This window comes from Nuphar pumila, chromosome 16 (genome assembly GCF_984573655.1).
Source record: "Nuphar pumila chromosome 16, dmNupPumi1.hap1.1, whole genome shotgun sequence".
In the NCBI taxonomy this organism is placed as follows: Eukaryota; Viridiplantae; Streptophyta; class Magnoliopsida; order Nymphaeales; family Nymphaeaceae; genus Nuphar; species Nuphar pumila.
This window is the reverse complement of record NC_143264.1, coordinates 5,385,615-5,410,874: the sequence shown is the minus strand read 5'-3', so window position 1 is coordinate 5,410,874 and position 25,260 is coordinate 5,385,615. Positions and strand designations below refer to the sequence as shown.

Below are 25,260 nucleotides of genomic sequence, written 5' to 3'. Positions count from 1 at the left end.
TGCTGTGTATACTCCTTTATATTAACATGCTATTACAAAATTAGGTTACTAAAATACCCTCATTACAATAAATTATATTACACAATGCCATTAATGAGAAGTCACGGGTCTGGATCTCCAGATCCATGACCCGTTACCAGAGAAAACACTTCTTTTCACCCTCCCTCAAGTTGTGCATGATCTTGAACCATGAACAACTTGCCTTTTAACATCCAAAATCTGTTTTTTGTCAATCCTTTTGTAAATATATTCGCCACTTGATCTGTAGTTCGAACAAATTCAGGCTCAATCTCTTTCTCTTCTACCTTTTGTCTCATAAAATGCTGGTCTATTTCAATATGTTTGGCACGACTGTGATGGATTGGATTAAAGGACATAATAATGGCACTCTGGTTGTCACACAAAAGAAGTGATCGAGAGATCGATTCTCCGACTTCTGTCAGTAGATGTCTAATCCAAGTAGCCTCAGCAGTGGCGGCTGCCATTGACCTGTATTCAGCCTCTGTACTGGATCTGGCAACAACCTTTTGTTTCTTACTACTCCAAGAAACCAAATTCATCCCAACAAATACACAATAGCCGGATACTTATCTGCGTTCATCTGGATCTCCCGCCCAGTCCGCATCAGAATAAATAGTGATCTCATGTGCATTTTGCCCATTTGTCTTTCGCTTATATATGAGACCATCCCCAACCGTTCCCTTCAGACATCGTAGTATCCGTTTAACTGCTTCCATATGCCCTTCACATGGTGCATGCATAAACTGAGAAACTTGATTCACAGAGTAGACTATATCAGGGCGAGTAAAAGTGAGGTATTGTAACATACCCACTATGCTACGGTACTGTGTGGGATTATCAAAAGGATCTCCGTCTTAAGAACTAAGCCTTTGATGAAGAACGCTAGGAGTGCTCAAGGGCTTGCAGTCTTTCATACCCGCTTTATTGAGAACATCAATGGTATACTTATGTTGAGTGAGAGTCATTTTTTCAGAAGTACTGTCAACTTCAACTCCAAGAAAGTACTGTAGTTTGCCAAGGTCCTTCATTTTGAACCTCTGATTCAAGAGACGTTTGACTTCTTCAATGTGCTCATTGGAATTACCAGTGATGATGATATCATCCACATATATCAACAACAGAGTAATTGTGTCTTGGTTCTTAAATATAAATAAGGAGTGGTCAAGAAGAGATTTCCTAAAACCATATTTTTGTATTTCAAGAGAAAAGTTGTCGAACCAAGATCGAGATGCCTGCTTCAATCCATATATCGCCCTTTTAGTCTGCAGACATATTTTATAGGATTACCTTCTGCGTAACCAGTGGGTTGTTCCATGTATACTTCTTCTCTCAAATCTCCATGAAGAAAAGCATTCTTCACATCAAGTTGGCTAATAGTCCATTGGTGTTCAATAGCTAAAGAAAGTATGACTCTGATTGTCCCCATCCTCACCACTGGACTAGAAGTTTCATCATAATCTTGTCCTTGCTCCTGTGTAAATCCTTTGGCTACAAGTCTCGCCTTGTATCGCTCTATAGTCCCATCTGGTTTATACTTTATTTTGTACACCCATTTCGAACCAACAATGTTTCTGTCAGGTGGTCTTGGTACGACATCCCACGTACCACATTCATGTAGAGCTTTCATCTCTTCATTCATTGCATCAATCCATATTCTAGAATTTGACGCTTGAGAGAACGTTGTGGGTTCATCTTCTTTATTCAAGGCTGTTAGAAAGAGTTGAAAATCTAATGAGAAATTTTCATAACTGACCCACCTTTCAATTGGATGGCGAGAACATGTGGGTCTTCTAGTATCAACGATGTTGGATGTAGAGGATGCGTCCATATCCGAATTAACTGTGGTAGGCGGCTCTCTTTCTCGTCGAGTGTAGACGAGGCCTTTATACCTTTCTGGATTCAAAGTTGGGTTTGTATTTTCATGGGCAATCATTTCATCAGTAGACACAGGTCTCTTATCCTTTTGAATGCAATTTGAGCAAACATCACTAGCTCCTGAGAGAAGTTCATAATTCAACCAAGGATAATAAGCCTCAACTTTAGGTTTTGATTCTGAAGAACAAGTACATCGACAATCAAAATTCAATTCATCGAAGATGACATTTCTTGATATTTTGATGCGCTTGCTCACCGGATTATAGCACCTGTACCCTTTATAGTCATCAGCATAACCCACAAACCTGCACTTCAGGGCCTTATCCTGAAACTTATGTCTCATTGAACTGTCAACATGAACATAGCATAAATAACCAAACAAATGCAACTCATAGTAGTTGGGATGTACACCAAAAAGAGACAAGGAGACTTGTTTTCCAAAACAGTCATGGGCAATCGATTTATCACATGAACTGCAGAATGAAAAGCCTCTGTCCATAAAGTGATCGGAAGACTACTGTCATGCATCATGCTCGTCGCACTCTCAACAATATGGCAATGCTTCCTTTCAGCAATCCCATTTTGCTGAGGTGTGTGTGGGCAAGACACCGTTTTCCTTATCCCGTTACTTTAAAGAAAGTTAGTAAAGTCAATGGAAGAGAATTCACCTCCTCCGTCACATTGGAAACTTAGGATGTTTTCAGAAAATTGGTTTTTGACAAAGGAATGGAAGTTACGAAACAACTTGAAAGTCTCATATTTATGTTTCATGAAAAATATCCAAGAATAGCGAGAATAACTGTCAACAAATAAAAGATAATATCTAGTTCCAGATATGGAAGCAACTGGAGCAGGCCCCCAAACATCAGAACAGATAGTCTCAAAACGTCTTGAAGCTCTTTTATTGATAGAATGAAATGGTAAAACATGACTCTTACATAAGAGAACTAGAACATTTGTTGTCATTGACATTTATTCCTAAACTTGACTTGGGAATGAGGTTATTTGAAACAAGCTTTTCAATGAAACTACTACTGAGTGACCTAGACGACCATGCCAAAGATTTGGCTTATTGATTTCAGAGACACTAAAAACGCAGGTAGGATTTTCAGAAGGCAACGATGATTGGAGCTTCAAGTTTGGGTCTGCAGAGCGAATATGTGCTGAAGGATCTTTTTGAAAAACATACATATTGCCTTGCCGTTTTCCTCTAGCGAACGTCTCCTTCGTGCAGAGATCCTTGACAAGAACAGAAGAGGGAGTAAATTCAACTGAGGCTTTGATATCATCAACAAGTTTAGAAACTGAAATGATGTTTTTCTTGATATTAGGAGCATAAAGAACCTTTGAAAGGTTGATGGAAGATTCGGGCAGGGGTATAATGGAGTTTCCAATATGCGAGACAGAGTGGTGTGATCCATCTCCAGTAACTATACTACTTCTACCAATGTAAGGAACAAGTTTTAGGAGCTTACCTGCATCACCAGTACCTTGCTCATTTTGTTTCAGATTCAATTCTGCTAAGGCTGACAACAATAACTCCTTTACTTCTTTGTTGGTCCTTGTACTGTCTGTGCCTCTTTTTGCTTCAGTTTGTGTTGATTTTCCTTTATTTAGGGGATTGAACCAGCAGTTAGCTTTGATATGCCCCTTTTTATTACACAGAAAGCAGGTAGGAATTGGCCTCTGTCTTTGTGGATTGGTATATGTGTTGGGTGTAGGCAATAATCCACGACCTCCTTGACCGCTTCTCTCTTGTGCTTCCTTTCCCTTGATATCATAACTTCCTCGTCCTCGTGCATAAGTAACCCCTGTAGCAAGCACTTCTTGTGTCCCAGTATGCATAGATGATTCTTCAGAAAATCCCTTTAGATTCATCTCATATTGTAACAATTTTGCACTCAGATCTTCAAAGTTGGGCAGCTCAAGTAAACATAACAGGGAAGTGACAATCATATGATAGTCGTGTCCCAATCCTTTGAGGGTTTGCTGTACCAAATTTTTATCAGTAACTGTACTTCCAACAACTGCTAGCTGATCTGTGATAACCTTCATTTTTGTTCAAATATTCCATGATGGTCATGGAATCCTTTCTTAACATTTGAAATTCTCTTTTAAGAAACATAATCCTGGCCTGAGAAACCTGTGAGTATGTCTAAACAAGTCTGTTCCAAAGTTGCATGGCAGTGCAGTCATCAGGAATGGCCACAAGTACCTCTTGTGACAGTGCAGATGTAATATAAGCAACTAGTGCTTGGTCTCTTTTCATCCAAGCCACAAATTCAGGATTTCTAACATATACTGTAGTAGATTCCCCTTTGTTGTCCCTTTCTTCTCGTGATATAAACTCAAGAGGAACTGGAATGGATCCATCCAGATGTCCAGAAAGATCCTGACTCTTAATGAAAGGTATGATTTGCCTCTTCCAAGTCAAGAAGTTACCATTATTTAATTTTTCAGACACGAGTTGGCTGAGGAAACTTGAAGAAAGAACCGACTGGCTAGGAAGTGAATCCATGTTTCACAGTATTAAGAGTGTTTTCAGCACAATCTGCCGACAGTTTTTGTAACTCCTTTTTTTTGTAGAAACTAATTCAGATCAATGGCTATCAGATTGCTGATTTGAAACAGAAATTGAATATCTATCAAATTTCTGATTTGTATAGGAAATGGAATATTGGGTATGAAAATAAAAAATTTTGTGAATATGAATTCCCACTTGGTATTGACGCAATGCTTTCAAGCTAAAAGTGATAAAGTAGAAGAAATGAGGATATATCGGCTTGATCAGATCTGATCAAGGATGCAGCTGAATCAAAATAGGGCCCCGATTGCGTGATTAGATCACGCTACGATTAAGAACGATAAACAGGGTATATTAATGACAGAATGAAGAATGAAGGAAAAGGTATTTTCAACAAAGGATTTGGATCGAAAATCTAGGCTGAGTCACCCAGTCCTCTCTGAGTTGACTCAAATTAGGTAGGGAGATAATTTGATCAGATCTGATGAAGTTCAAGGGACATAGAACATAGAATGCAGATCAAGTCTGATTGGGGAGAGAAGAATGGACTGGGTCAGTCGTGAACCAGAAAAAAAATATCAGATGAGATGGGGAGACAGACCCAAAAATGGGTTGGGTCAGTCGTGAACCAGAAAAAAAATCAGATGAGATGGGGAGACAGACAAAAAAAAATATTTTCTTGACTTAGAAGAGGAAATCGAGAGGGGATAGATCTTTCAGACGTACCTTTGAGATCGATTCCAGTTTCAACTAAAGCGTAGCTCTGATACCATGTTAGATTTTCAATCTCCAGGTCGTTCCACGCGTGAGAGCTGAGAAACAGAGAGAGATAGAGAAAGGGAGAAAGAAGTTGGGGAAAAAACCGATACCCAGTTGTGTCAGGGTCGGCTGCTGTGTATACTCCTTTATATTACCATGCTATTACAAAATTAGGGTACTAAAATACCCTCATTACAATAAATTATATTACACAATGCCATTAATGAGAAGTCACGGGTCTGGATCTCAAGATCCATGACCCGTTACCAGAGAAAACACTTCTTTTCACTACCCTCAGATAAGTTCATGGTAGTCTATATTGATGACATCGTGATCTAAAGCAGCAGCATGGAGGAACATGTCGGGCACTTGCGAACAGTGTTTCAGGTGCTGAAGGAGAATGACCTTTGTGTCAAGCGAGAGAAGTGTCTCTTCGGCCAAGAGTAGATCAACTTCCTTGGCCACGTCGTGGGGCGTGGTTTGCTACACATGGACGGGCCGAAAATAAGAGTCTCAACCAAAGTGTCAGAGTAGTAGTCATTCCTTGGCTTGGAAAACTACTATCGGCAGTTCATCGAAGGTTACTCTCTCATTATTGCACCCCTTACAGATTTGCTGAAGAAGAATCAAATATGACTCTAGACAGGAGCCTGGCAAGATGCCTTTAATGGCTTGAAGAAGGCCCTGATGAGAGAACCAGTGATGCGGTTGTCGGACCACACAAGACCCTTTAAAGTCCACACAGATGCTTCAGACTTCGCCATCGATAGAGTTATCATGCAGGAGGGTTATCTGATTGCTTACAAGAGTCGGAAGTTAAAAGATGCGGAGAGGAGCTACACTGTGCACAAGCGTGAGATGATGGTCATCGTGCACTGCCTCAAGACTTTGCGGCACTATCTTCTGAGTGCATAGTTCATCATTAAGACGAACAATGTCACCATGAGCTATTTTCAGACGCAGAAAAAGCTGACACCCAAGCAAGCTCGATGGCAAACGTTTCTAGTTGAGTTCGACTTCGGTTTGGAGTATAAGGTGGGGAAGACCAACATTGTTGTGAACGCCCTTAGTCGCAAGAATGAAGTGGCAGTTGTGCGAGCGAAGCCTTCCAAAGTTCACTTGGAGGGCGCATTGTTGAACCGCATCCGCAAAGGAATGCAACAAGACCCGACAGCGCAACACTTTGTCTCCTTAGCGCTGGCAAAAAAATACTCGACGATTCTGGCTACGAGACGGCCTCCTCGAGACTAAAGAGAGATGCGTCTTCGTGCCGCGGTAGGAAGCCTTCATCGCGAATTGCTCAAGGAGTGTCATGATACATTATGGGTCAGTCATCCAGGACAATAGCAGACTTTAGCACTCATTGAGCACGGTTACTATTGGCCGCAGATGAGAGACGATGTGGAGGGGTATGTGCGAACGTGCCTCGCATGCCAACAAGACAAGGGAACCCACCAGAAGACTGTCGGCCTCCTTGAGCCTCTAGATATTCTAGAACGTCCTTGGAAAAGCATTTTCATTGACTTCATTGTTAGTCTATCAAAGGTAGATGGCTTTAGCTCCATCCTAGTGGTGGTGGATCGTTTCTCTAAATATGTCACCTTCATCCCAGCTTCCAATGAGTGCCCTGCAAAGAAGATTACAAAGTTATTCGTCAAGCACGTTGTGAAGTACTGGGGTATACCAAGAAGCATTGTGAGTGATTGTGATACTTCAAGGGCAAATTCTGGAGTGAAGTGTTTCGGCTATTCGGCTCTGATTTGCTATTTTCAAAAAGTTTCCACCCCTAGACGGATGGGCATCAACGGGTTGTTGGAGCAATACCTCAGGCACTTTGTTAGTGCCAATCGGAAAGATTGGGTGAAGCTCCTGGATGTGGCTCAATTCTGCTACAATCTTCCGAAGAGAGAGTTTTCAGGCCACAGCCCGTTCGAGATAGCTACGGGGTAGTAACCGCTGACTCCACATACTCTAGCCGCACAAGAACATGGAAGGCCATCATTTGCCTATCAGTTTGTTCAAGACTGACATGAGCAAACCGAACTGGCGAAGGCGTTTCTGCACAAGGCGGCTAAGAGGATGAAAAAGTTGGCGAACAAGCGTTGACGGCCTGCTGAGTTCCATGTTAGGGACCAGGTGTTGGTGAAACTTTACCCGTATCGCACAGGCATCTTCCGTGGATGACACCGCGGACTAAACAGGAAGTATGATGGACTATTCACCATCATCAAGAAAGCAGGCAAACTAGCGTACAAGCTGGACCTACCCCAAGACTTCAAGGTGCACCCGGTATTTAACGTGTGTAACCTGAAACCGTTCTATGCTGACGAGGGAGATCCAGAACGTAGCATGCCACAATGCGCTCCTATCCTGTAGAGGGCTTCAGCAACACAACGTGCCGAAAAGCCTCTCAGCAAGAACCTTTGGCACAAGGTCAACTACTTGGGCGAAGCGAAGAAGTATTTTGTACAATGAGAGACAACAGAACCAACGTGGGAGTCAGCATTCCGGATGAAGAGTCGTTATCCAGATGAAGTCAGGGCCTATCATGAAACAGATGATGCCGAGGGCGACGCATGATTTAAAGGGGGGAGCCTGTTCCCCTATGACCTACTTTATACAGTTGTATCTAGAGTCTGTTTTACTTTGGTTGAGCCTTGATGTAAGTGTTGAGTCACTTGTAACTTTCTTCGGGCCACTCTTGCACTTTGGTTCAGGTTAATCAATACCCTGAAGGGTTAGCCCATAGATCTGAACTGTAATGAGCCTGAGGGAAAAATTGTGAATGAATGCAAATGTGTTGAACTTTCTTTTGTTCACCCTCGTTGTGATTACTTTCAAGTGATTGTAATTTCTCTCCCTCTATTCTCTCTCGCTCTCTTGCACTCTCTATTATCAAAGCTTTTGCAGTGATATCATTGTTGTAAATTCAGCAAACGATAATATAGGTAAAATATCAGGATATTTTAAAAATATTGTCAATTTGAAAATATATTGATATTATCACAAAAATATTGTGTTATTCTCGTGATATTATCAATTAGTTTTACTGTTTTTATTTATTTTTTATATTTTAAATATGTTTTTCTTCTTTCATTTATATTTTTACTTATTTCTTTTATTATTTATGTATTTTTTACCTAAACATAATATTTTCTTATTTTTTATTTTTCAAGATTTATCACCAAACCTATAATATAGCGAGAAATAGCCTTACCGAGATATTGCCGATAGTGATATTTGTAACTCTGTTGAACACATCTATGGTGCTAGATTGTGTCAAAACAACTCACATGGTGAGATTCAAACTAGATTGTAAGTACAATTGATTGTAGCAAATATAAACATATATATGTGTGTGTGTGTGTGTGTGCGCTCGCGCTTTCGCACACATACATACATATATGTATTTGTATAAATACTTTTGACATGGTTATATGCATAATTTAATATCAATTCTTTGGCTAAACTTTGATACTTTGATGCATTACAATATATATATAGATAGAGAGAGAGAGAGAAATTTTCTAGGCCTTATTTTCGTTAGGCCCCGACAAAAAATGCGGTTGTAGCCTTGTAGGTGTTTTATGTCGAATATGAAATTGTAGATGTGTTTGCAATTGTTTATTTACCAAGGAACATGTTTTGGATTGAATCAATTTACCAAAAAAAATAGAATCTTCTATTGTCAAATTTTAGCACAATATGAGCCATTGATTTTTCACCCCCCTCTAAAAAAATGTGCATGAAAAATACATAATTTAATGCATGTTAACTACCCAGTAAACTATGATAAACACATTTATTAGTTTAGATCAGTGTTGTGAAAGCGTTGAGGCGTAGCGAGGCGCTCCACCAAAAACCGAGGCAAGGTGTAAAGCGTAAGCCTCAAAATTTTTTTTGAAAACTTTAAAAAATTTATAAAAAATATCTAAAAAATATAAAGAAATAAAGAAATGCTTTATTGATGAAATAGCAACCAATAAGAAATAGAAAATCTCAAATAAGTACTAAAAAATATGAGATTAACATATAAAAGTAACTAAAAACTTATTATATAACTGGAAAATATATGAAATTAACCAAAAAAAGTTAAAATATACTAAGAAACTGATTACATAACTGAAATAACTGGAAAATACATGAGATTAACCTACAAAAGTTAAAATATATGAGATTGTTCTAAAAAATATGAGATTAACATATAAAAGTAACTAAAACAATGATTACATAACTGGAAAATATATGAGATTAACCGACAAAATATAAAATATACTAAGAAACCGATTACATAACTGAAAAATATATGAGATCAACCAACAAAAGTTAAAATATATGAGATTATTCTAAAAAATATGAGATTAACATATAAAAGTAACTAAAAAACTGATTACATAACTGGAAAATATATGAGATTAACCAAAAAAAGTTAAAATATACTAAGAAACTGATTACATAACTGAAATAACTGGAAAATATATAAGATTAACCTACAACAGTTAAAATATATGAGATTATTCTAAAAAATGTGAGATTAACATATAAAAGTAACTAAAAACTGATTACATAACTGGAAAATATATGAGATTAAGCAACAAAAGTTAAAATATACTAAGAAACTGATTACATAACTGAAAAATATATGAGATTAACCTACAAAAGTTAAAATATATGAGATTATTCTAAAAAATATGAGATAAACATATAAAAGTAACTAAAAACTGATTACATAACTGAAAAATATATGAGATTAACCAACAAAAGTTAAAATATATTAAGAAACTAATTACATGACTAAAATAACTGAAAAATATACGAGATTAACCAACAAAAGTTAAAATATAGTAATATACTAAGAAACTTATTATATAACTGAAATAACTGGAAAATATATGAGATTAACCTACAAAAACTGTTGATTATGTCTCATAAATCTTTTTGTAAAAAAAAAATTGTGCCTCAAGCTTGCGGCTTGAGACACAGAGGGCCGCGCCTCAAGGCGAGGCACGCCTTTTGCGCCTCAAGGCGCGTTTTTTATAACACTGGTTTAGATCAAACAAAAATCAATTGCAGCCACGTTTTTTGTTGGGACCTAACTTGGCGCCTAACAAAAATGGGACCTGACTAGAACATTCCCCATATATATAAGGGATTCAAATAAGTATAGAAACATATGCAACACAGTAGTTAGCAATATTCGTACATACAACACAGTAGTTAGCAATCATTTACTGATTATACACAATAGCTAGCATTTCTACATTGAATACTTATAGCGGCGATAACCAAATAACCAGTAATATGAATAAAACCAATCCAAGAAGAATAAACGAAGGTTAAGTGAATAAGCACCATGCCACTATAATGGCTTACCAAACCGATTAATCCACCTAAGCATAAGTAAAATGCCTAGGCGTTGTAATTCCTAGGTGGGTATCTTAAAAGGTACCAATTTTGCCGACTAGGCCTTGCCTAAGGCGCCTAATCGGTGACTAAGCTGACCTCACCTACATATTGCTTTTGAGATTTTTTCTGTGAAACGTTGAAAGTAAATAAATAAATATATGTATATATAATATATATGTATTCTGATTATGCTATGAATATAATATATATGTGTGTTAAAATCAATTTATCTGTGAAAGACAAAGCATTTTGTTGATTATACTGAATATGTAATGAATATTTGGATATATGTGTGTTCAGTTATATATATGTATATTCTGGTTATGTATATTTTGTGAAAGCATGTGTAATTTTGTATTTGTGAGATGAAAATTTGAAAACATCTTATTACTAAAAGAATTAAACATATTTTGTATACTTTTTTTTTAATTGATGTACCTACTAGTCCCGCCTTGTCCTCAGAAGTCTTTTTAGGGGTCTACCGATCAGGCACCGCCTAGCGCTTTTGACTACGTAGTATGAGAACAATAAAAAATTAATAACTAAAATGATTAATAAAAGAGTAGTGAACAGTCACATACAACACACATCCGTGCATGTGCACACACAGAGAGTAACATGAATTAGCTCCATGCCACTACAATGGTCACCAAACTGATTAATAAAAGAAAAACTAATACGAAAACAGGGCTACACAGTCATGCACACAGTGATACAGAGTCATACTCACACATGCAGTCATAAACACACGGGGCTATACACACACACACACACACAAGTCATAGAGTCACACCTTAGTAGTTAAAACCACACCTAGATGCCTAGGTGACCTAGGTACAAGCCAAATGCCTAGAAGTCCCTAAGTAGCTAGGCGAGCACCTGGGTGGCAGTGCACCTAAGTTAGTGTTTCGATTTTGTTGTTTATAATGTTTTAAAACATTATAATCATGTTGGAGATGCATATTTTGAAATACTTAAGTATTTGCAAATTTTCTTCTGATTTATGATTTGTTTATACTTTTATATCAAATAATTCTTTTTTGTGGGCCTCTAGGTATGAACTCGCCTAGGCAATGCCTAGCACCTAGGGGAGTCATCACAGGTGTCGCCTAACGCTTTTGACTACTCAGAGGGCACACAAACGGCACACAAACATACGCAAATACATGAACAACACAACCACAAGAAGGGGGACCAGAAGAAGAAAAGAACACAGAATAGACAGGTCTTGACTACAACTGTGCATCATGGTCTGCAATGTCAACTAATGGAGAAAAAGACCTAGATTGCCTTCCTCTTCCTCTGATCAGCTAGGGCAAGAGAGAGAGAGAGAGATGCATGACTTTGACCCCCCATTCAGCCCAGGCAAGGGCAGACAAGTCCACGTCCAGTCAGCCTAATCACCGACTAGTCACCCAGGACCTAGCCAATCAACTAGGTGTGTGGGCTTAGGCATTAGACCTATGTCAACTAGGAACATAGTTGACTGACCAGACGCACTTTTTGACCACTAGGATTTCATCCCTAATTTAAGACCAAGAAATGAAGATGGACCAGACATGAGCACCATTAACACGGTGTACAGGAAAGGCAAGCACAAAAGAGAGACAACACAATAAAAACCAATCTACTAGAATACCCATTAAAAGTAGTCCATCGCATTAGCAAATACATAAGAAATGTGAAAAGTCATACTAGGCTAAAGTATAGATACTAGGTCACAGCAAACATACCATCACAAACATGGCGGAATGCCATACATGCAGCAGCTGCACAATCTTCAGATGTACTCATGCCTCTAGTAAGAATATCAATTAATGATGGCAGAAGAGGTAATGCAGCTGAAGAAGCATTCAACCAGGTTGCATATGCTCCAATAGTAAAACAAGCTGTGTTTAATATCCAAAAAAATAGATGTAGATATCAAACCGCCTAATAAGATGTCTAGAAGAGGCCATAAGGGAAAGCACAAAGAATATTACTTGTCTGAAGCAACTGGGGCTGATGCGGCAGTTTAGGAAGAAAATTGAAAAGCTACAGCAACAAAAATACACAATCAAATTTCTTTCGCATGTGCAATGCAGACAAGCCAGCAATTAATAACAAATATAGCTAGAGTCCTAATAGACAATCAACCAATTAATAAAATGAATAAATAGAGTGCTAGTGCAAAAGCAAGCCAACACGCTTTAAGTATCGAAAGAAAGGATTGCAACTCATAGAACATCATTCTATCATCATAATGTAGCCTGTGAGCAAACAAAAACAATAATATCAAACATTTTGTGTACCTCAGGTATTACAGGCCAAGTTTATAGAGGCCAATGAATGAACAAAACAAGCACTCAAACATCAACAAGCTCCACACAGCAAACTCATGATTTTCTCCTTTGCACTCTTGAGAACACATAGAAAACATGAAACACCTAAGTGGGACTGCACTATATAAAGCAAAAGACCACAAAAGAGTACTAAAAAAATAGTAATGATTTTTTATGGAACTAATTCAGAAATCAAAAAGACATTTTCATCAACAACCTCAAAACCCCAACAAAAATATCAATTTTTGCCATAATGCTGTTCTCGAGAATTCATCAGCAAGGGGAATATCTAGAGGGATATTCAAAAGAATTATTTTCTGATAAAGTCACAATTTCTTATGAAAAAATTGGAAAAAATAAAATACTTAAAAGACTCAATTTAATTACAGATAAAGGATTAATATTGGGATACTCTCATGCTGACATCCTAATAATATCATCATAAATTTGAAGACACATTGGGAATATGAATATTTTCAGGATTTTTTACAACAACAACAAATTGGGTAAAGTATTGTAGCATTTTATCACATGGAGATATTTAAGACATGGATCACAGCCATACTTTTCAGGCTCTCTACATTGGAAAGCAAACTGCAACCCATGATCTATGCCACATGGGTACAGGTATGGTTGCAGGTATGAAAGGTATGGTACAACGATTTTAAAGAATGCGGGTATGGGGACACAACTATATATATATATATATATATATATATATATATATATATATATATATATATATATATATATATATATATATATAACATTCTGAATTCGCTTGGATCAAAATCCAAATCCATTGGAAAATAAACACCTTTTATTTTTAAAAATAAAAAAGGTGGGCCAAACACCCTTTCCCCTCTCTTTGTCTCTCTTCGTAAAAAAGAAAAGAAGAGGGTATTTTTGAGAATCTCTCCACCCCCTCATAAATGAAAAAGGAAGAGGGCAGCAGGGTCGAAAATATCCTCTCTCTCTCTCTCTCTCTCTTTTAGAGAAAAAGGGGAAGGGCATTTTTGGGAACCCCCTCCCCCCTCATAAATGAATACGGAAGAGTGGGAGGCAGGGAGGGTAATTTTTGAGAACCCGCTGCCCTAAACGAAAATGGAGGGGAGTTAGATGTTTCTTGAGAATACCCCCTCCTCTCTCACTCTCACAGAAGAAGACAAAGAAGAGGAGGAGGAGGTAAGTACTGTTAGAAAATGACATATATATGTATATACTTGAATATATATATATACATACTTTTCGTAATACAAGACTATGTATATGTATATATATATGTATATAACTATATATTTAAAGTATATACTTATATTCTTGTAATACTTTTTTATTTATTTATTTTTGTAATTTTATTTCTTTCTTATTTTTTTTGTCTTTTTGTCAAACAGTCATAATTGACTAGAGCTGTTGGACTGTCAAAACAGCCAACAGCCTTTTTGTCAGGTTCTGTCAAACAGTCAAAATGTTGACTGTTTGAATAGAGCTGTTGGGCTACTCCCAACGGCTCTAATTAGAGCTGTTGGGAGTAGCCCAACAGCTATTTTAATAGCTCCTCTCATGTAACCTCTCTATAAATAAGGGCATGCTGCCCATTGTAATTATAATACAAAGGTAGAGGGTTTTACCTCTTACATATTCAGATTCAAGTGCATTTATGCACTATTCTTATGTTTGTGCTGTGGAGCATTTTGTATGCTATTTTGGTTTACCATATTGGGTGAATGTATGTTTTGTCAAGTTGTTTGTAGACTTGATTGTGTGTAAGACTCTTTACATGGTATCAAAGCTTGGTGTATGATCAACCGCGCATTGGTGAGCTGCCTCGTAAAGCGTGTCTTCTTTCTTTCGTGATTGGTGGTTCCTTTTTTTCTTTGGATTCATCATGGGTGAATTTTTTCCGCACAATACAAGCAACTCCAACTTCATTCCGTCATTCAAACTTGAAGGAAGCAACTATAACATTTGGGTGGGACACTTGGAGACATTCATCAAGGGTCAAGGTTTGTGGGGATTTGTAAGAGGTACTATTCTTGAACCCACTCCCAAAATTACATTAGGTGAAAATGACGTTAAGACTAGTCTTGAAGAAAAAAACGAAGTCATGGAAGAATACTACAAAAAATTAGATGAATGGGAAATGAAAAATGCCAAAATTCTTTCATGGATGCTTAGTGGAGTTGAGACAAAAATTGCCTCAAACCTTTTGTGTTACAAAAAGGCAAATGAAGCATGGGAATATCTTAGAGGTATGTTTACCGAAAAAGATAAGGCTCATAAGTATTATCTCCAAGAAAAAGTTAGAAACATTAAACAAGGAGATAAGAATATAAGAGATTATTTTATGAAGTTATCTTCCATTTGGACCCAACTTGCCCAATTTGAACCCAAATGGGAAGGAAAGTGTATAGAAATGCGGAGAGTTCAAGTTGAAGAAGAGAGACTTTTTGCTTTTCTCTATGGTTTGAGACCCGAGTTTGAACAAACAAGGGCCTCCTTGCTATCATTTTCATCACCTCCTCCTATTCATGAGATTCTCACTAAACTTAGTGGAGAAAAGGCTAGGCTAAACATGAGTAAAAATGTTAGTGTGCTTGCTACTTCTAGCAATGGTCAAGAAGAGTATTGCGCACTTGCCGCATCAAAACCAGGACACTATATCAAGCCATATAAACCTCCTCATTTTAATAAGAATCGAGGAGAATCAAAAATCATTTGCCATAATTGTAATGAGCCCAGTCATATTAGGCCTCAATGTCCTAGATACAAATATAGGCCTCAAGAAAAGTGTGTTGCGGCTGCACCATCAAAACAAGATGAAGATACTTTGAATCTTAAAGACCTCACCAAATCATTATCTCAACTGACGGAGGCATTGCAACCACTGTTTAAAGGATCTACCTTAGGAGCGACCATTGCAACCTTTTCTACTCCTGGTATGTGCTCTTGGCTTCTTGATTCAGGAGCTTCTTTTCATATGACCCCACATAGATCTATACTATCCGAATGTCAACCTAATTCAAATGCATCATTTGTTTCTACTGCCGATGGTACTGCCTTGGAAATAAAGGGTGTTGGAATTTTTAAAAATGATTTGTCAAAACATAACAACTTTTATATTCTGAAAATAAGACTTATACCAAAACTTCATCTTAATCTACTTTCTGTTTCTCAAATCTCGGATTATGGATGTGATGTCATTTTCTCATCAAGTAAATGTTGGGTGCAGGATCGCCAGTCCGGGAAATTGATTGGGGAAGGTTCTAGGCAAGGAGATCTCTATTATATGGATTTCCTTTGTATTCCAAAGGAATCATTTTGCAACACTGCCCAAACAAAAGACATACGGACTTGGCATCATAGACTTGGGCATCCAAATATAAGAAAATTAAATTTTGTACCTATTACCAAGAATCTTTGTAAAGATAATTTTGAATGCAAAGAATGTTTACTTGGTAAAATGACAGTCTTGCCTTATGGTCAAAGAACTTTTTACTCCTCAATGCCTTTTGAATTAGTTCATTCGGATGTATGGGGTCCTGCTCCTGTAGCCTCTAAAGGCGGATTCTCCTACTATGTTGTGTTTATTGATGACTTCACTAGATATTGTTGGATTTACTATCTTAAGTATAAATCAGATGTATTTGCAACCTTCAAAACATTCCATAACATGATTAAAAATCAATTTGAAAGTAAACTCAAAATTCTCAGAACTGACTCTGGAGGAGAATACTTGTCAAATGAGTTTAAACAATTTTTAGAAAATGAAGGAATTTTACATCAAAGATCATGTCCTAGAACCCCGCAACAAAATGGAATTTCAGAAAAGAAACACAGACATATTATGGAAACTACAAGAACTCTTCTTATTGCTAAAAATGTTCCAAAAAATCTTTGGGTTGAAGCTGCATTAACCTCAGTATATCTTATAAATAGGATGCCTTCCAAAACTTTATCTAATGAAATTCCTTTTGAAAAATTATTCAAATATCAACCTGACTATCAAAGACTGAGAATCTTTGGTTGCAAATGTTATGTTTTGAATGATAAAGGAGATAAACTATCTTCTAAAGCTATTTCCTGTGCGTTCATTGGTTATTCAGAAACACAAAAAGGATTTAAATGTTATGATACCAAAAATGATAAACTTCTCATTTCAAGGAATGCTAATTTTGTTGAAAATGAAAGTGGATTTGAAGAAAACATGTCAGAAGACATAAACTCTGATTATTCTTTCTTGTTCAAACTATTGTCTAATGATGAAAATATTTATGTAGAACCTCTTATTGAAAATAGAACAATAGTTGAACCAATAGTATACACTAGAAGAAATCGAAATGCATTCAATGAAGGTGTAAATCAAAGTAATCATGAAGCATCAGAAATTCCTTCAGAACAAACCACTATTCGTAGATCAGAACGAACCTCAAGAATCCTAAATAAATTTGTGTCTTATGATTCATTCTCTCCTAAACATAAAGCATGTCTTATAGCTATCCACTCATATTTTGAACCCTCATGTTACAATGAAGCAAAAAAATTACCTGAATGGATAAAAGCTATGCACATAGAATTAGAAGCTCTTAAAGATGCTAATACTTGGGAAATTCTGGATTTACCTATAGGAAAAAAGACAATAGGTTGTAGATGGGTTTTTAAAGTAAAAACCAAAAGTGATGGATCCTTGGAAAGGCATAAAGCCAGATTAATTGCCAAAGGATATTCTCAAGAATACGGAGTAGATTACGAAGAAACTTTTGCTCATGTTACCAGGATGACCATTGTTCGAATGCTTGTAGCTATTTCAGCTATTAAAAATTGGAATATATTTCAAATGGATGTTAAAAATGCATTTTTAAATGGGAATCTCAATGAGGAAGTATATATGGATATTCCACCTGGATTAATAATTCCTTCAGGTAAAGTGCTTAAATTAAAAAAGGCATTATATGGCCTCAAACAAGCACCTAAAGCTTGGTTTGATACTTTTAACAATGTTATTACAAGGTATGGTTTTAAACCATGCTATACTGATACAGCTTTGTTTATCAAGAACTCTTCTGTTGGTATTATAATTTTACTTTTATATGTTGATGATATGTTAATTACAGGTAGTGACAAGGAGGGAATCAAGAAAGTAAAACAGTTTTTGAAAAGTTCTTTTGAAATGACAGATCTTGGGTTTCTAACATACTTTCTTGGTATAGAAGTTTCATACTCTAACCGAGGATACATATTGTCACAAACAAAGTTTGCTTCAGATATTATTGACAAGTCAGGACTTTCAGATGATAAAGTTGTTGATACTCCAGAGATTGTTGGAATGAAAATGCGAGCCGATGATGGAGTTCCTTTGGACAATCCAACTCCCTTCAGACAGCTAGTGGGATCTCTTATGTATTTAAGTATTACAAGACCAGACATAGCCCATGTTGTACATATAGCCAGTCAATTTCAACATGCTCCAACATCAGCTCATATGAGTGCAGTCATGAGAATTATTAAATACATCAGAGGCACTATAAATAAGGGAGTCTTTCTGTCCACTTCTTCCTCCTTAAATCTTATTGCATATTCTGATGCTGATTGGGAAGGAGATCCAAATAACAGGCGCTCAACAACTGGTTTTTGTATATTTCTAGGTGAATCTTTGATTTCATGGAGGTGCAAGAAACAACAAAAGGTGTCATTATCATCTACAAAAGCTTAATATAGAGCAATGGCAACTACTACTATGGAAGTCGTGTGGCTCAAACAACTGATTTCAGATATGGGGATTTACCTTCAGAATCCTACAAGATTGTGTTGTGACAATAAGAGTTTGATATACATTGCTCGAAATCATACATTTCATGAAAGAACTAAGCATATAGAGATGGATTGTCATTTTGTTCGTGAAGAATATTTGAAGAAGACTATTGATCTTCCCTATGTGACATCAGAATATCAACTTGCTGACTTCTTCACCAAGGCACTATGCTCACCAAGATTCAACTTTTTACTTGACAAACTTTCGGTGATTTCACCATAAGTTTGAGGGAGACTCTTAGAAAATGACATATATATGTATATACTTGAATATATATATATATATACATACTTTTCGTAATACAAGAGTATGTATATGTAAATATATATATATATATATAACTATATATTTAAAGTATATACTTATATTCTTGTAATACTTTTTTTTTATTTATTTTTGTAATTTTATTTCTTTCTTATTTTTTTGTCTTTTTGTCAAACAGTCATAATTGACTAGAGCTGTTGGACTGTCAAAACAGCCAACAGCCTTTTTGTCAGGTTCTGTCAAACAATCAAAATGTTAACTGTTTGAATAGAGTTGTTGGGCTACTCCCAACGGCTCTAATTAGAGCTGTTGGGAGTAGCCCAACAGCTATTTTAATAGCTCCTCTCATGTAACCTCTATAAATAAGGGCATGCTGCCCATTGTAATTATAATACAAAGGTAGAGGGTTTTACCTCTTACATATTCAGATTCAAGTGCATTTATGTACTATTCTTATGTTTGTGCTGTGGAGCATTTTGTATGCTATTTTGGTTTACCATATTGGGTGAATGTATGTTTTGTCAAGTTGTTTGTAGACTTGATTGTGTGTAAGACTCTTTACAAGTACACCCTTCCCCTCTCTTTCTCTTTTAGCCACTGCATTCTTCATATTCTTTCTCCTCCTCCAACTCCTCTTCTTCTTTTTCCCCCTTTTCCTCACAAAAAAAAGGGTTTGGGTTGGGTCCTGGCTGGACCCAACTCAGATGCAGAGACCCATCACATTCCTATGCCTCAACCGGTACTTGTACCCGTGTCTGGGCATGTTGACACGGGTACAAGGGGTCTACAGGAGTTTCTCTGTGACATAGCCCATGATCCATCATTTCAAGCATATTCAAACCAAGGCCTTTGAACCTTCACAACCCACGATGCACAACCAGAAAACTTTGTAATGTTCTCCAAACACATGATTCACCACGCTAATATTTGACTTTATATCAGAAATGCATTTCCATGTGCTTGTATTATAGTGTCCAACTTTCAATCCCTGACCTAAATATATAAAGAGAGGCACTTGTGGCACAATAGTCCAATATCTTCAAGTCGGTGTAATTGTGATGCTCACTATAGTAGTTTAGTTGCTTATAATACGAACTCTTTTAATGAAGTTGCTTATAAATATGATGAATCTACATCCCATGCTTAATACACTTTTAATACTTAGATACTAGTTATATCACGAACACTTTTATGTTAATTTTTTATGTCAAAGAACATTTGAAAATTGTACACAACTCCTCCGTTTACACAATTTATGTTTAATACTTTTCATATAAAATGAAAGTCTATAAAACCTGGCTGAATAATTGGGCAGACCCAGCTGAGTCCTAAGTCAAGTTACAAGTCACTAAGTTTTCAAATTATGGCTGATAGATATATGTTCTGAGAATTATGCAACGCATTTAATCAAAACATAAATGGTTGTTATTTTTTCATATATTCTATTTCAGAGAACAAAGGCAATATTTTTCATCAGATGCAATTCAGACCACTTCCTGTTTATTCTTGATATCGATTATCGAGCTACTTATAGTATCATTTCAGGAAATTGTGTATTATTACTCAGACCATAAGGCCATGGTTGGAGGTTGCAATTTGTTGGCTGCCCAATGATACTAGTGTCATCACACATACACATGTGCATGAGCGTGTGCGACTCAGAGAACAAAGGCAATATTTTTCATCAGATGCAATTCAGACCACTTCCTGTTTATTCTTGATATCGAGCTACTTATAGTATCATTTCAGGAAATTGTGTATTATTACTCTCAGACCATAAGGCCATGGTTGCAGGTTGCAATTTGTTGGTTACCCAATGATACTAGTGTCATCACACATACACATGTGCATGAGTGTGTGCGAACACACACACACAAATATATACACCCATTAGCATACACTCATACATGTATGTTATTTAGGGGTGAAAATGGAGAGAGTTTGGTACAACCACCAATTTAAATCCAACACTTTATTTCTGGATACAGATCACTAGAGTAAGACTGAAAAGGTATTTGGATAGAATTCACATTTGCACATTTGGATAATTTTTGGATTAAGATCAGATTCAGATCAATGTTTTAAGCTGGATCTATGTTTGGCTTCTGATTTTATCTGATTCATCTGCACATAACCTTGATTCTTGTCTTCTTTAATGGATACATATTTTAGCAAATTTCCATTGCACTAAATTTCCGTTAAGTTTGTGGATACATAAAAGGTTGGACCCAAGATCCAAAGGCATAATGATAAGGAGATTTATTTCAACAATGAGATCATGGATTCAAAGCACACTTACAATATTTAGGGGAAGGAGAAAGATGGTTGTTTGAGAAGGAAATCATGAACATGATAAAAAGTGCGAATAGTGTTAAGAATAGGTATACATACTTGAGGCATTACTTCAACTTCACTGGAAGGGACAGAATTGGCAACAGCTCGAATACAATATAGTGCCGCCTCTGTAGTATGCCAATCCCAAGAATCACCAATGTCAAAGGAGCCTACAGCCTATCTTAAAAAAATAAAGTGGAACACCAGAAATCAAACCAAGCACTATCAATTACATGGCAAGGAATAATTAACATTATGGTGTTGCTTCAAATCCTTAGAATGAAATAATCACAGACAACATATTGCAAACAAAATAGCCCATGCAATCCATTGACATGCCTTGGAAGTTCATGCCCATCAAGAAAGCTACTATATATATAAGTATGATACATGCATATAGTCACAAATATCAGTATTGGCTATATCAGGGCGAGGCTATTTCTTGCAATATTATAGGTTAGGTGATAAATCTGGGGGCTTAAAAAATTTCAAAATATAAAAACAACAAAAATAAGCAAGAAAATATCATGTTTAGACAATAAACTGTAGAATGAGACAATGCGAAAAGAAACAGCAGTTTGGAACATCTTGCCAGAGTTACCATCAGCATTCATCTATAATAAATGGCATAAGAAAGCAAAATGTACAGAGTGTAACTTACATCCTCCATGCCTACCAAACCTAACAAGCTCACATAAACCTTCTCCACTGGCAATTTTCTGAATATTCGGTTGGCACACTACATCAATTTTCATTACTATGATATTTCAGTTTTATTAAAAGGTCCAGACTCCAGACTGTATTTGTTAGTTGTACTTGTACTTGGTAATCAAACAACTTTTTGACAAATCATATATGGTTTCTTGATAAATTACTAAAAATAACCTCAAAATTTCCAGAATGTTATGGAAAAAAGAGCTGAACTTTTTAACATCCATCTAAACCAGTGGACTTCAACTCCAAGTATATGTATGTATGCATTCATACATAGAGTAACGGGTAGGTGCTAAATGAAATATGTTAAATGATACGTGCTAAATGGGGTTTTCTGCTCTTTCAGTGTTTTTTTCGCAGTTCCGACCCCATAAATGTGTTGGGCATGGTCGATTTATGAGGAATCCACACCTGGATCATGTGATTTTGATGAAAAAAATTATATTTGGAGCCTTGAAAAATTACAAAGATTTTGGACCGTTGATTTTTTGAACCTTATAGAAACCCACCCATGTGTCGGAATCAAACACTTAAAGAGATGATTCCTATAAAATCAAGTACATAGATCACATCTGTATGGTCAGAATTTAAAAATAAAACGAAAAAGACCTGAAAGACCCATTTATCATGTATCATTTAGCATATTTCATTTAGCACCTACCCATTACTCTTCATACATATATTCGTAAATTTATGTGTATATATTTAGTGTCTACATGCACGCATATGTGCTTGTGCATGTTCCTAAGCATGTCTAGGATGGTGACTTTTTATTGGCTTTGCAGTGACAGAAACACAATGGAAACATGCAAATATTGCTGTTTGCTTGAACTTCGTATCATAGTAAGTGTAGAACATATACTTAATTATACTGTTTACCACCCATTGCACACCCATATTTCTTACCCTTTAGTCATTGTCCAAGTACTGCTTTACCATATTTCCCTTTTGCACCACATTGCACCAGTTTTATTTTTAATATAAGTGCAAGTTTTGCCCTCAGTTGTTATCTTATGACCCCACAAACAATTCAGTTATATGCTGGAGTAATATCTGCAACAATGATATGGACCTAATATCTTTATCCACATGTTCATGATTTTGTTGTCAAAGCTCTCCCTCCTTGAAGGCTATGTTACCGGGACACACCACTTTAGGTGCCCGTACCCATGTTGACACGGGTATGGGCATATGCCATTTGGAGTGTCCTATATTATATTATATTATATTATATTATATTATATTTTCAGTATATAATATATTATATTCAGTTTATTTTGAATTTATGTGATATTTAATATATATATACATATATATATAGCCGTGTCCCCGTTCCCACATTTTTTGGAATTGCCGTTCGTACCAGTACCCAGGTGAGATAGCTTGAAGGTTATTTTGCAGGCAGTGCTTCATAGCCACGACTCACCTTGTTTTGCATCTTAAAAGCACTGTTCTTAAGGTCCATCATAATGCCCCTTCACTTGCATGGGATGCCCTTCATCAGCTGTGTGATCTAGCATGACAAGTCTTCTTCCATTATGCTCACCATAAAACCTCCTATATGCGCATTACTATTACTGGGTCTTTGAGAGCTCTCATCCATCTGTGCTTTGAAGATCCTTAGTGATAGTTTCAGACTAAGTAGGAATGATGACCTCATTCATTTTCCCTAAATTATTTTGCTCTATCAGTGATTGATTTCAAAGTAGCTACAGAAACATGTAAGAGCTACTAAAAAGATGAAATCAACTGGGACCCCAAAGCCTCCAGATACCATGCAACTTAAGATCAGCTAGTACATTCTCCCTCTGCAAAATGAGTTGCCAATAGTATAGTGCATCCATGGAATTTGCAGTTGTGGCTCACTCAGCATCATAATGCATTTTATCTCAATATTTTTGTTAGACACTTTAATTTTTTATTTTAATAAAAAAGAATTTCACAAGAGTGGACTGTGGTTGTCAACTAAGGTGAAGAAACAAAAGACATCCTAATTGCTGATGAGGCAAAGGTATGACAAGAAAATGGCAATAAAATCTGCTACCAAAAGAACAACGACCAGATAAGAAAGATACATCTCGTGCTAATGACATTCAATAGCTCAATCACTATAATGTTTGAGATATCAGTATGAAATTATAAGAGATAAGTATAAACTTATGTTCAGTATGCTTCTAAAATATTGCACGTGCATTGCAATCATGTATCTACATCACTTTGGAGATCATTATTTTTTTTAGCTAAGCATCTGCAAGGAACAAGTATCTTCCATAGCCAGTCAGATTTCCATGATTTATTGAATAATGCAAATACTATACACCAGCATAGTTTTGAAACTATAGAATTTTCAATAGAAACAATTTCCATAAGAAGGGTTTCCAAATATAGATTACAATGAATGTTATGATATAAAAAACACAAAAAAATAAATTCACCCAACCTTCATAAAATTTAAAAAGAGGATCTTCACAACGGTATCACCACCCAAAACTGATGCAGCATCAATTAAAATGTCCCCAACAGCTAAAACAAAGTAAAAACAATAAACATTCCATAAGTATCACTTGGTACACAAGTTTATAGATAGCATGCATAATCGATGTCAATCTCACCTACTAAAATAAAGAAAGCAACAATGCATGAAACAACTTATAAAAGCACAAACAAAATTTCAATAATTTATGAAGGCTTTAAAAGTTTAAATATTTATATGTACAACAGATTTAGATGCAGTCTGGCAGATAAGACTTGCAATTATATTGCAGATTGTTTTAGCTTAGATTAGCCATGATGGATCAAAATCGAATATGGAAGGATAAGCCACCAGAGTGGTTTCCTGACACAAAGAACTTGTAAATCATAATGGTTATGATCCACTAAGGCTCGCCTAACCCCAGCTTGCCTATCAGAAGAAAGGGTTCCAAACTCAGTAGTGGCAACTACACACGAGGGTTGTGCTCGTTGCAGGACTTAACCCAACACCTTATGGCAAAAAAACACATCTACAATTTACAGAATATAATGATAACAAGCACACAGAAGTGGAAACTATGGAATAGAAAGAAATGAGACAAAATTAGAATTGTCCCCCCAATTCAAAACATATTAACGCCTACAATTTCAAACCACATTATGCTTAATGGAACTTTGATCAACTAATGTACATACCCCTTTTTCAGTTTGGTCCAACATGAAATGAACTTACAATGTGATGATGGAGCCAATTCCAT

General features: G+C 36.4%; 1 protein-coding gene across 1 annotated transcript in view; it reads right to left on the bottom strand.

The window, feature by feature from the left end:
- Nucleotides 1-25,260, bottom strand: part of MOS14 (ARM repeat superfamily protein) — a 68,662-nt gene that overhangs the window by 23,244 nt on the left and 20,158 nt on the right. The window contains exons 14-17 of the mRNA XM_089991971.1: nt 24,471-24,553; nt 21,374-21,493; nt 12,568-12,619; nt 12,319-12,474 (exon numbers count right to left, since the gene is read on the bottom strand). Coding sequence (XP_089848097.1) covers nt 12,319-12,474; nt 12,568-12,619; nt 21,374-21,493; nt 24,471-24,553 — 411 coding nt within the window. The remainder of the gene's footprint in view (nt 1-12,318; nt 12,475-12,567; nt 12,620-21,373; nt 21,494-24,470; nt 24,554-25,260) is intronic.